The sequence below is a fragment of the Podarcis melisellensis genome, assembly GCF_964234715.1.
Source record: "Podarcis melisellensis genome assembly, chromosome: 1".
In the NCBI taxonomy this organism is placed as follows: Eukaryota; Metazoa; Chordata; class Lepidosauria; order Squamata; family Lacertidae; genus Podarcis; species Podarcis melisellensis.
Window position 1 is genome coordinate 77,786,795 of NC_138528.1, and position 13,970 is coordinate 77,800,764.

General features: G+C 44.3%; 1 protein-coding gene across 2 annotated transcripts in view; it reads right to left on the reverse strand.

Moving 5' to 3' along the window:
* Positions 1-13,970, reverse strand: part of SYT12 (synaptotagmin 12) — a 66,385-nt gene that overhangs the window by 3,224 nt on the left and 49,191 nt on the right. For both annotated transcript variants that reach the window (XM_081919711.1, XM_081919710.1), the window contains 2 exons: positions 1,514-1,729; positions 1,116-1,236 (listed from right to left, as the gene is read on the reverse strand). In XM_081919711.1, coding sequence (XP_081775837.1) covers positions 1,116-1,236; positions 1,514-1,729 — 337 coding nt within the window. The remainder of the gene's footprint in view (positions 1-1,115; positions 1,237-1,513; positions 1,730-13,970) is intronic.

Here is a 13,970-nt window from a genome sequence, read left to right on the forward strand (position 1 = left end):
GTACAGCTTCCAGGTCATGTGGCCAGGATGACTAAGCCACTTCTGGCGAACCAGAGCAGCGCACGGAAACGCCGTTTACCTTCTCGCTGGAGTGGTACCTATTTATCTACTTGCACTTTGATGAACTTTCAAACTGCTAGATTGGCAGGAGCAAGGACCGAGCAACGGGAGCTCACCCTGTCGCGGGGATTCGAACTGCCGACCTTCTGATCGGCAAGTCCTAGGCTCTGTGGTTTAACCCACAGCGCCACCCGCGTCCCAGAGACTTAGCTAAGTTTAGTTTTAAAGGGCTATAATCCACTCACAACATTTTGGAGAGCGAGATAACACCCACAGGAAAAAACATACAAGTTAGAAGGACTGGCCATGTGCTCTTCACTTTTGATAACCAAGAGAAATCCACTTAATTAAAACTGGAAGCTAATTGATCACTTCTGAGGCTCTTCAAAGAGAATCACCCCCTACAGATATTCAGCTTCTGCTGATGGTTATTGAAGAAGCCCAAACAGGATGCCTAAGAGGGAGACATTGTGGAACAGTTGATTACTGCCCTGCTGTGGCAACTCAGAAGTTTTAAAATATTAGATGAAATTCATTTTCTGCGGGTGTGCCCTGGATGCTATGATGAAGCCTGAGTCTCTGCACCTTAAGGTGCCTTACTTTCCCCTCTGAGTGGCATAACCTCACCACATGCAGCTGAAACTATAGGGCAGGCCCCCTAGAATCGCAGATTGGCACCAAGACAGATTTTATTCCCAGCTCGTCTCCTCCTAACAACTAACCACTAAGAACAAGGAATGCCCAGAGCTTGACAGCAGTCTCTAAAAGAGCACTAAAGAAGACACTGAGGTCCAAACTAAATGCCATGGGGGAGACAATGCATAATGAATGCATTTGTCTCTCTACGTTTCTTTCAATTGGCCCAACTGTAAGGAACAATTGGGACTGTGACCACAGGGTGGGCTAACCATTTATCCCCACACTATTTTCACAATAAAAATTGTGATCATGGGCACGACTAATTTACCCACTGTGGAGTAAGGCAACATCTTCACACTCTATCAAGTCACAGCTGCAGGGCAGGGCGGAGGAATTTTGCAAGACTGTTTACTGACCTGCAGTCATTTTCCCATTGGTCCACACAAGATTCTTGGCCTTAACCACAACTACTGTCAACCGCTCTGCCGTTGGGAGATAGCTAAGAGAAAGCAGAATTTCACCCACTGAATCAGTTGCCTGCAGGGAATAAGAAAGAGACAGGTGACTGCTCATTAAATGGCCTTATAACAAAATGAATGGTAGCGATTACTACTCTAGCTCAAAGCAGTGGGGAACATTAGAAAGCAACTGAGCTATATAAAAAGGTATCATTTGAGGGCCAATTCAGTCAACTTTGGCGGCTGCCAAGGGCCCCGCTATCTTAAGGGGCTGAAGATTCTCCCTTGCCCCATATCCTTGCCCCACCCATTCTCCAGAACCCTATTGCCCTCTGCCCTGTGTTACAATAAGCTACCTTGTTCATGTCCTGTAGATACAGCCATGCATTGAAGGGCCTGATGGAGAGATCCAAGTCTGACAACTTCAGCTCAGCGACTCCAGTGCTGATGTTCCTTTCGTCTTCATCTATGCCAAAGATGGAAAACCTCAAGCTGTTTTCTTCCAGTGCAGAAGGATCCAAGGGGATTGAAAACCTCTCATCGAAGAAGACTGAGTAGGCAGTCCTTTGGATCTGCACAGATAAAAAGGAAGCACAGGAGAGGGTTGAAATGCCAGGTGAGGAAAAAACACAGGAACATAGGAAGTTGCTATATGTGCAGACGTGAATGGCACAGGGATATCAGTGGACAGAAGGTCAGCAAAATACATTCTTGAGAAAACTTCTGCTCCTGGAAACACACTATACCTTCAAAGGATATTCAAAGCACATTCTTTCCCTCCAACAATTCTATTAAGAACTACTGGGAATTGTAACTCTGTGGGGGGTAAACTATAGTGACTAGAATTCTTTGAGGGAAAGAACGTGCTTTAAAGGTGTAGTATGTACATAGCCTAACACACTTTCAACAGATCAGTATCTCTGAAGATTCACCGTTTCAAAGCCCAGCAAATGGAAAGGAACACTGGAACGACACATTCAAACACCACACATATATCATAATATCACAAATGGACGGATTTGGTAACTGGTGCAGAATCAACAATCAAGTTTTTCAGTTTTCTTTTCCCTTCCCCCTCATTTTTAATCTTTATGGCAGTGAAATTTCTAAAGCGAGAGGGTAGCTGAATAGGATTTCCACTCCACTCCACACCTAGGTGACGCAGAATGAATGTACAAATAAAAGCAACTGTTTTCTTTTTCTTCCACTTCCATCCTCATTTTATCCTCACAATAACTTCACGACTTGGACCATGGACTTGGCAAATGCAGTGAGATTTATGGTTCAGCAGATATTTAAACTCAGGTTTCCCTTGGGTCTCCTCTAACCACTAGACCACATGATCTCTATGTGCAAATGTGCTTAATTTATTCTAGTTGCAAGATTTTGATCTTTCCCCCAGCTCTGTTCTAGAAATACAGGCATTAATGTATCTTATCCGAGAAGACAAACAAGCAGTTATTTGGGTGCCAGTGTCAATCTCTGCTACCTAAGGACCTGTGCCCTTCAACTATTTGCCTAGGATACACTTCCTCTGCTTCTTCTTTTTTTTTTATATAATTTTTATTAGGTTTATAATATACAAAATTCAAATTCCAAATACATGTTTCCCTAAATCTAATGGACTCCCCCCATCTTCCGGACACTGCATTCTCTGTAAAACCAAAACCTCAGCAATTTGTTGACTTATTTTAAACATAATAATATATCTTCCATTTTATCGTGATATCTGGTCTCTAAACATTTCAATCCGAATCCATTAATTTTTAGTTTTAACACAATAAAATTATTTCATTACACCACTTCTGTCTTGTTGTGCCTTATTTACCAATTCAAAGATTTACCGATACTGAAGCTATAATTTCCTTGAGAGAAGCATTTTTTAACATTCATACAACTTATAATGCTTTTTCAAATAGTCCTTAAATTTTTCCCAAACTTCCTCCGTTTCTTCTTCTCCCGAGTCTCGAATTCTGCCAGTCATTTCAGCCAGTTCCATATAGTCCATCAGCTGCGTCTGCCATTCTTCCAGTGTGGGTAGATTTTGTGTCTTCCAGTGCTTTGCCATCAAGATCCTTGCTGCTGTAGTAGCGTACATAAAGAAAGTTCTATCTTTCTTAGCCACCCTCTGGTCTACCATGCCCAGGAGGAAGGCCTCCGGTTTCTTGGGTAAGGTGAGTCTAAGCACCTTTTTTAGTTCATTATGTATCATCTCCCAGAAGGCCTTCACCTTCGGGCAGGTCCACCAGAGGTGTAGAAATGTCCCTTCCTCCTCTTTACATTTCCAACATTTATTATCAGACAGGTGATATATCTTTGCAAGCTTGACTGGGGTCATGTACCACCGGTAAGTCATTTTCATAATATTTTCCTTCAAGGCACTACATGCCGTGAATTTCATTCCGGTGTTCCATAACCTTTCCCAGTCTTCAAACATAATGTTGTGCCCCAAGTCCTGCGCCCACTTTATCATGGAGGATTTAACAATCTCATCCTGTGTATTCCATTTAAGCAGCAAGTTGTACATTCTCGAAATTAACTTAGATTTTGGCTCAAGCAACTCTGTCTCTAGTTTCGATTTTTCCTCCTGGAAACCCACTTTTTTGTCCGCTTTAAAAACTTCCTGGATTTGAGCATAATGCAACCAATCTCGCACCTTGTTTTTTAACTTTTCCATACTCTGCAACCTCCATTTATCTCCAATTTTTTCAATTATTTCCCAATATTTAGGCCAATGGGCCTCCATATTGAGTCTTTTACGTGCTTTGGCCTCCATCGGTGAGAGCCACCTCGGAGTTTTACTCTCCAATAAGTCTTTATATTTTGACCAGACCATAAAAATTGCCCTTCTGACAATATGGTTTTTGAACGATTTATGAACTTTAACCTTGTCGTACCACAAATATGCATGCCACCCAAAAGCATTATCAAATCCCTCCAGGTCAAGGACATCGGTGTTCTCCAACAAAATCCAATCCTTCAACCAGCAGAGGGCTGCAGATTCATAATATAACTTCAAGTCCGGCAGGGCAAACCCCCCTCTTTCTTTCGCATCTGTTAGTATTTTAAACTTTATTCGGGGCTTTTTGCCCTGCCAGACAAATTTAGATATATCCCTCTGCCATTTTCCATACACTTCCTCTGCTTCTGCTTCTTGGGATGTCCCACGTGCTCTTGATCTGCACTGATGACTTTCCAACTACATATTGATCTTCTTCAGGTTCCATGCTGTCAGGTCTCCTTTTATACATATCACCTGCTGCTGCCAGCAGCACCGCTGCTGTCCTGTTCTCTCAGGGACACCTTCCACACTCTCAGGTAGAAGGGAACTCCCAAGCAACCGGCTCATTCTATGTGCAAAATCCATAACATTGGCTTCTGTCGGTGATTCCTCTCTGAATAATGTGTTTCATGCACTTTGCTGATGAGAGCATTTTCCCTGTGCCCACTTTCCAGAGCATTTGCACTGAACGATTCATGATTTAGCTGCTTAAGCAATAATACAGTTTCTGAAATACGGAATCTTGTGCCCAGAATGGTTCCCTAAGGCACAGCCAATCATTACATGCAGGCGGACACACATTGTCATAACGTAGACACTGGCCAGGAGATGCTGGCTGGGTTAACTTACTTCTGAGGTATGGTCTCAAACCTCTCAGCCACATTGGCCATGTTTGCGTGGTTTAAATGTGAATAAACAGACAGCTGGTCCCTGCTGCTTTAAAGTCCCCACTTCGCTCTTAGCTGCCACCCTGGGAGCAACAAACAGCAAGGTTTGGCTGTACTGTCTGAACTGAGGCACAGATTTTGTTTCTCCTCAAACAAACCACAAACCTGTTCAGAGCCCATGAAAAGCTAATAATTTATAATAATATTTATTATTTGTACCCCGCCCATCCAGCTGGGCCTCCCCAGCTAAACCCTGTTGTTGTTCCTGGATGTGGCAAAGTCAGGAGATGGTAAGATGACACCTTCTTCATGCAGAAATCCCCTCTTCAACAGAACGGTTAAGAGTGCGGGAGCCTTGCCCCCTTTCTCACGGGGGCCTTGCAACTTGAAGACGTCCAATGCAAAATAGGAATGGGTCAGGTTTTCTCATGTTCAGAGTGCCTCTCCATGATCTGACCCTCTTCCCCTCACAAGATGCTAGTTATACTGTCTCCAAAATGGTGGACGGCCGGGGGGAATGCCTTAGATAGTGGGTAAAAGTAACACAGCCCTCACTTCCTGTTTCCACTTGAAATCTGCCATTTGAGGTTGAAGGACATTATACAGAAAGGGAGAGTTCTCTGTGGGCAATGCCAGATTTTCCTGGTATGAATTGCCACCAAAAGAGTTATGATTAGTTGGAAACACAACAAGTCAAACAAAAATGATACTGCTTTAAAGACCTTTAAAGTACATTTGAAGCACAATATTTCCCTCAAAGAATTATGGGCAGTTTGCCCCCCACAAAATTACAATTCCCAGCAACCCTTTAAGGGCATGGTATGTGCAGGGAGAGGAGGACCCTGTAGAAAACCTTCCTATAAAGAAATCTTGCACCCCGTTTGTAGTAACCGATAGCCCTTCAGACTTCAGACTCAGAGACAAAGCAGTAAGAAGGCATTTGCTGCTTACACAGACAAAGAGGCGGCACATTTTGTGGTCTTGGGGGAATGAAAATGGCTGTTGCCCTCTCCCCACCCCCATCCCAAGCAGCCAGCTCATGTAAGTTTCTCCACACAGTCATACCCCCAAAGAGAATAGCATCGGCATAAAAAGGCAGGCAGCACTTGCTTGTGTGAGCCAGCTGTTAAAGATACATAAAGGCAGGATCTCGGGATTTCATCTCGCCCAGGGATTTATTTGGGCTCTTGGACTTTCGTTTTCCAGGCTGCATCCCAAATGACTTTTTAGTGCACATGAGCAGAGAACAGGAAACGAGCAATGAAAGGATTATCTGCATGCCTGGGAGAAGACATGGAAGCTTTGAGCTGGCTTAAGGGTGGTGGTGGTGGGGCTTGCCCTATAAGCACATTTTTTTTCTGGGAAATGACCACATCATGTTTTCATGTGTCTTAGGACAGAGGAAGGAAGGTGCAAGGAGAAGCAGAAGCCCCTCTCTAGGCTGGCCAGGAACAAGAGCTACCTTCCATCTTCAATATTTCTGCTGAAGGGGAGTTTCTGTGGGCGCCACTTACAATCTCTGGGAGCTTGGCAAGTGTGAGAAGAGCTGTGCCAGATGAACTGATTAGTAGCTATATGGATGCAGGACAAAGGGCAGGAATACAGACATCCCCACTGCTTCACACATTCAGAACGGTGCCTCCTCCATATCTGCACTGAGGGTTGGAACTCCCTCCCAGGGGAAAGCTGTTCCACCCCATCTGTCAGCCTTCCAGGAAAAAGGCTGTGCTGTTCCCAAGGGCATTCAAAATCCTCTTGAGTTTAAAGGGATCCCCCTTCCTAACTGCTCTCTTTTCTTTCTTACGGCTTTTGGATTTTGTTTACTGCCACTGCCTAATTGATTAATTAGTTGCTGGTTGGCTGCTCCTTGTGCTTCAATTTGTATTAATAGGTATTTTGTGTTTAAATACTGTCAGCTGCCTTGAATATCGTTTTGCTTCCAAAAAGGAAAGACAGGATATACGCATTTTAAAATGAAGTAAGAAAAATATTTGTGTGTGTGTTTATGTGTGTGTGTGTGTGTGAGAGAGAGAGAGAGAGAGAGAGAGGAGAGAGAGAGAGAGAGAGAGAGAGAGAGAGAGAGAGAGAGAGAGAGAGAGAGAGAGAGAGAGAGAGATATCTGTGATCAGATCCCTCACTTCTTTTCTTTGCTTAAATAAAAAGCTATGGGAAGATGCTGACTTGGATTGTGTCCACAGCTCTAGGGAAGGGGGTAATCCCTTCCCCCCTGCACCATTTCCCCTATTTGAATCACCCCTTTCCAGCTGCTGCGGAAAAGGGAAAGACAGGGACATAAATGTGACAGATTAAACCTAACAAGCGAATGAGGCCTATTTGCATTCCACTAGTGTTAAGACTTAACCACTGCATATATTAAAAGGCCTGGGGAACATAGCTCAAGGTCACTTGACAGCCGAGCCCATTTTTCATCCGGGATACCACCACCCCCTCACATAATTTGGTAAGGGACTATGCACATGCCTAAAGGCACCCTTTGTTATTAGTTTTTCTGTTCTGGTGCTTAACCCTGGCTCAGAGCCAGCATGGAATAGAGCTCAGAGTGTCAAGACTAAGGCTGTGGATTCAAATCTGTGCTCAGGCATGAAGTCCGCTGGGTGATCTAGGGCCAATTACTGTCTCTCAGAGAGGTGAAGATCAGCTCATGGGAGGGAAGATGGGAATTAAAATGTTGCAAAGTAAGCGCTTTAATCTGAATCAGGACCAAGCACTGGACGCTGAGCAAATCACACCCACCCACCCGCCCCCTCAGGCTTATATTTTGATCACCAGTAGGAATAGAACATTTAACTCCTAATCCTCACTTCACACTGCAATTAACAAAGGAGACACATCATACTGAGGGAAGATTTCAGATACAAATTAGAAGACCCCCCCCCCGCCTGCCTCTGAGAATGTAAATTTACAAAGTGAACCACCTCCTCCTCCTCCTCACCCGCTTCTGTCTCCCATTCTGAGGGTGCGTGGGAGTTTGCTAAATAAATGATCAACCATGCAGCACAAAGTCAAAGAGGCAGACGCTTTGGTATTTGAAAGTAAATACTGTAAACAATGTCCATTCATAAGAGAATCTTCCTTCCCAACCACCCACCTACCCCTTCCCCCATTTTCTCCCACCCCCCACTGATGAACTTATCAATGCTGGGATGCTCATTGCATCAGCTTCCACCTCACTGAAGCAAGAGCTGCAATTTCAGTCAAAAATCTACAGGGGGGAAAGACATTTTTCTGCAGCTATTTTCTACAGTAGGGCCACCAGCGTGACAAGAATGCATACTAGAAACACCGACCCCTTTTGTACTGCCATGCTCCAAGCCTTGTGATTTGGAAGAAATCATGAACAAAATCTTCCTCCCCAAGTTCACCTCCCTCCAGGTATTGTTGGACTATGGCCCCTCATCAGACCCAGCCAGCATGGCCAACGGTCAAAGATGATGGGGACTGCAGTTCAAAAAAATTGGAGGGCACCAAGTTCAGGAAGTCTGGTCTACAAATATGTGGCCATTGCTCCACCAGTGAAAGATATGGAACCTACACCACTTTCCTCCCTTCCAGGGTCTGTTCTGAGGGTTCACTTGACCCGCCATCAGAGCTAATTTGGGGGTGGGCATGGAGAAGAGAGGGGAAAGGCCATGTTGCACTAGTAGAAGTCATTGCATGGGCTTCCGCGAGTAGGACCAGTTGGCTGAACCCTGTCCTCAGGCTATTGTGACCACACTCTACCATCCTGTTCCTTGGAAGTCCCTGCATTTCATCCTTATGTACTGCAAAATAAGAATATTCCACGCTGCTCTTAAATATGCTGCTCAAACTCTCTTTGATAACTAAGAAAGATATGGGTGTGCTGTCTTCTTCTCCTACTTCTTGGGTCACCCTACTTTCCATGCTCTACTTTCACCCTACATTTAGTGCACAATCATGAATGTCAGAAGCAGGAAAAAGGTGTCGTGATTCGACGAAGAACCTTCAAAGCTTCCTAGATGAAGCATGTGCCCCTCCATGCAAAATAGGTGCTCACCTACAGCCTCTTCAAACCTTGGGAATGGCAAAGCAGTCACCAATTTCCTGTCTTTGCCTTCAATTCTCCTCAGATGCCATTGTTCCTGCACACTCATGACATTTTGCCCTCCCTGGTGCTTTTTCTCATCCTTAAGAACACCCGAAGGACCAGGATTTGCACATCAGGTTGCCCTCATTCTCCATCCTTTCTAGATCTTATTCGATTCTTCACCTTGCTCAGTAGTACATTACTAGTCACCTTTCTGGGCAAACCTGCTGCTTGGGAAAGCATTGCAACACATTTGTGGAGTCAGCCATTGCCACAGAGAAGCTAGCTGCTGTTAGCTTTTAGAAGCAGAGTCACTTCACTTACGGGCCTTTCAGTCATCAATATTGCCATCATATTTGTATTAAAAAGCACAAATTTTGCCGCAGGCTTAAAATCTAACCAATTCTCCTCCCACCTGCTAAAAAACAAGGAACAAAATCCCACAGATAAAAAACCAAACCAAAACAAAACACCCTTACAACACGCAACCCCCCCCCCCAGTCAATTAGGAATAGAGAAACGTTTCAAGAAAGTGAAAAAGTATGCAGAGTTCTAATATCAGCTCAGGATAAGTTTTCATGGCTTTCCAAATGCTAAAACAGAGGGAGAGGTACAGATAGCCTGGTGCAATGAGTTCCAGGGAAAGGGGACAGCAAGAGAGAAGGGAAGGAAGGAGGTGGAAAACAAAATAATTAATCCAATCCATAGACTGATGGGCACAGCTAAGACGACAAGAATACAAGTAAAGAAGAAGAGAAGGACAAGGCAGAAGAACAAAGAGCCCTTTGAACAAAAAGAAGTAAAAGCGGATCTGGCAAGCAAACAGGAGTCCTGGAGAGTGTGTAACAATGTGGAAATGAGAAGAAAATGAAGTATTGAAAAAGCCAACCAGGCAGAAGAACTGAGATCAGATGAGGACTGGTTGAGGTGGTCCAGAAAGAATAAATGAGTGGTCCAGTGACACTGCAGTAGAACTCAATACCCACAAAATGTCTTTTAAATAGAGAGAGCGAGCAGTATTTGAAAAGTGAAAATGGCCCGTTGAAAAAGGAACTTTGGGTTGGGGAAGGTGGATTATTCCAACTGGATTACAGAGAAGCACAGAAATTGCATTATACCCCCAGACCAAGCTGGACAAGAAAAAAACAAGTTTGAACCACTTATGAAATATGTGGAATCAGGACTCTATGTAATAAGCCAGATTTCTGGCTTATTGTTGTTTGCTGTGAACGAGTTCATGCACATTGCCCAATCGTTCCTCCCCTGGTATAACTGGTAGAAAGGAGCTGCAACTAAGGCTGGCTTCCCATTATATTAAACCAGGGATTAGTGGTTTGTTGTTCCTCAGCAAGCCAGCAACAAGCCATGTCTTTGGTTGTTGGCTTGTGCTCACGGCTCATCAGGGAGCAAGAAACCACAAACCCTGGTTGGGATTGTAATGGGAAGCCAAGCTTCACTGTGGCTTCCAGGTCTATTTATCCTGCTTGAACCAACCGAGGACCAAATTGGGAGTGGTCAGACATCACTGCTTGTTCACAATAAATCACAGCAAGCCAGCCTTATGCATGAATGCAGCTTGTGTGTCTTCTGTAGAAGAAAGGACATGGCCAGGCAGGACATTTACTTTACCAGCCAAGAGTTCTGATATGGCAGGCATGTCCAGCAGGGCTTTCCTTCCTAAAAAAGCCCAACAACTCTGACTCTGATGAAACCCCCAAAAGGGGTAGATCACTGCCAGTTTTTAACTCTGAGTAGATCGCAATCTCTTGGAAGTTGGCCACCCCTGTGATATGGCATATGAGCGATCCCTTCTAAGGCTGAAAATCATTAGAAAATCTTTCTACTTGCACAGCCTGGTGTAAGCGTTTTAAAATCACTGCAGACAAAGTACTGACAGTTCCCATCCTGAAATCTCTATGGGTTTTAGTGACTGGTGTTATGTCGCACTGGAACACCATTCTTTATGTTATACCTTCCTGGGTCTGTGGAGCATGATGCTCTCTAAAAGCATTGCCAAGTGCAGCAGCACCAGAAAATGGCATTCTCAGCTCCCTGTCTGGGCCTAGCACTGTCACTCCCTGCAGTTACATCAGATTTCCCTGGCTGGCTTCTAATTTTCTCAGCTAATTAGGCAAATGGAAGAGTTTTTCATCAGCGGTGTTGTCCTTATATCACTTCACTGCTGAGTCTGCCCTTGTCTGCAGCAAATAGATGAACAAGCTCAGCAACATGAAAAGGCAAGAGACAGAGGTTTCCATGTGTGGGATAATATAATATAACCTATATCCTCTTAATTACCATGTTGCATGGGGGTCTGCAGCTTGACTTTAAAGAAACTGAACCTGTTTGTTGGCTGAAATATGGGGAGCTCAATAAGAAATGTTCCACCCAGTTCCACCAGTCACAACAAAGGACACTTTCTGTCAATATCTCATCATACATGCTAGTTTTCTTATTGGATATCTCAAGATGTTGCATCTTTGCATAAGTGTTAATAATGCAATTGTCAAGAAGATCCTGATTTATATAAGGCTGGTACACTGCTTATCATGGAGTAATTCACTGATCGTGGCTAGGATTCCAGAGAAGCCTAAGGGTGCAATCCAGATCTACATAACGTTAAGAGTGAACCTACTGTAGAAGCATCCCCACCATGTTTTAGACAGACATGTGGTCTTCTCTCCTGGACTGAACTCAGGGAAAACCCTTCTTCTTGCATCTCTGCACAACAAGGAAGATTGGCTGCATGCATGTAGAGGATTAGACAGACATTCATCAAGTCCTCAGTGCCTGATATTTTCTAAGGATCCCAACGCTCAGAGACATTGACAACTATCACAATGAATGTGCAGAATCTGCCATTTGCAGACTCTTGTGAATTTAAGCACAGCCACCATGTTGCCCACAAGGAAACAGTGAGAGGTTGATGACAGCCCTGTATTTAAGCACTCACCTGGTACTCACAGGAGACAATGAATGGTATACAGATGAGTGAGCAGAAGGGGGGCGGGCAAGGAAGATAGGGGACAAAGTGTGCCCAGCATATGAACGGAGAAGGCTATTGAAAGAGGGTTGGAACTCTCTATCCCTCCTCTACTAGCCCCAGATGACTAGTAAACAGTTCTGCAGGTTGGTAACTTCAGTTCACAGATTTACAAGGCTGGCTTATGCCAAGAATTCAAGAATGCAAGATAAATGAATGTACTGGTGCCGCCTGATAAAGGGAAACCAGTCTTCAGGCTTGTAAACAGCCACATACCTGGTCTCCTGTGGCAAGCACGAATCTCCTCCAGGAAACCAAGCAGGAAAGCTTGACAAAACGTGGTACTTTTCTCTAAAACTACATGTAGGCAGACAGGCGTTTGTGGGCTTGTTTCAAGTTTGCCAGTCTCCTGCCTCTTCTTCACACACTTCTGACATTTGCTGGCTGAGTGAGGGCAGACTGTCTGCCACTTTGGGAACAGCTCGTGACCACTTTGGCATTCTCTCTCCCACCTAATTTTTGCTTGGACACTGTGTGATCGAGAAATTGTCTTCCTGCTGTTTCCCAGGCCCCTTTCTGCCAAGGAGCACCTCCCTAATGAAGCCTTTGGGGCTTGAGCTGCTCTGCCTGATACGCTGCTGAGTTTCTTCCATCCTCCTCCCTCCAACATCTCTGGCTGCCTGGCACAAGCCCCTCTGGTGCTTGGAAAAGACAGAATTAGCCCAGAGAACACAGCAAGTGAAGCAAGCATTAAATTTTCATCGTTTCTCAGTAGTAGGGCAGGTTGAGGAGGGAGGATGTTTGCTGTGTGTGCCCAGCTTAGCTGTCACAAGGCACCAGGGCAGGAAGAGCAAACTCGCTCTCGGCTCCCCAAACTGAGCCAGAAGCTTTGCAAAGGGCAAGAACAAAATAACTACACAGGTTCTGCTCCTCATGGGAAAAACAACACCTCATCTGAGAGCAAATTCTATTGAAAATCAATGGCACTTGCTTCAAAGTAAATATGTTTAGAGCTGGGTCACTAGCTACAGACCTGTATAACTGCATGTCTGCACCATCCATCTGCAACAAGACAGTGCAGTGCTATAAACATGCCCAGAATCCCTCGCAAATTAGCCCCTGGAAGATGAGACAATAAATTAATAATCCCTTCAGCTCTGGTAGGGGATGAGCAGACTTGTTTTTCTTTACATAAGAAAAAGCTTGCATGGCAGGTTACCCTTGCAAACTTTCCCTCTTCTACACAACTATAAAAGGAAGAGAAGCCTCCTTTTCTACCGCCCTAATCAGAAATGGCAGCCTCCAAATGGAACCAACATACAGTGGTACCTCGGGTTAAGTACTTAATTAGTTCTGGAGGTCTGTTCTTAACCTGAAACTGTTCTTAACCTGAAGCACCACTTTAGCTAATGGGGGCCTGCTGCTGCCGCCACGCCGCTGGAGCACGATTTCTGTTCTCATCCTGAAGCAAAGTTCTTAACTCAAGGTACTTATTTCTGGGTTAGCGGAGTCTGTAACCTGAAGCATCTGTTACCTGAAGCATCTGTAACCCAAAGTACCACTGTATTACACGAGAACTGTAAAACTTTCCTTTTTGGGCTGACACTCAACAGCCATAGCTAAGCAGGTGGGAGGCAATTTTCATCTGCAGGGGATACCTTTATTTTTAAAAAATGAATCATTGGTGTCCTCTCCCCTGAGCCCTTGAGAAGGAGAAGGCTAGAAATAAAAGCAAATGGAGAAACCAGGGCCAAGTTCTCAGTCCACATTGAGCCCCAGGACTCAGACTGTCACAAATTGAAGCAGGAAAATGCCCTAACAGCTCCAAATGGGTTGTTCAAGAAGACCCTAACTTCAAAGGGTAGTGTGTCCACCAAGCCTCCACAATGTCCCACTTGGTTGAGTGTATACTAAGATCGCATCACCCTTCTTCATTCATTGAGGTATAAGCATGGTTTTCAAAGATGTATCAAGTAACCACACTACCTTTGTTTTTTTTTGTTTTTTTAAAATTCTTTTTATTAAGTTTCGTTTGATGCATACACATGACAAAATGAATAGATGTGAAAGAAAAAGAAAAAAAGTAAAAAGTAAA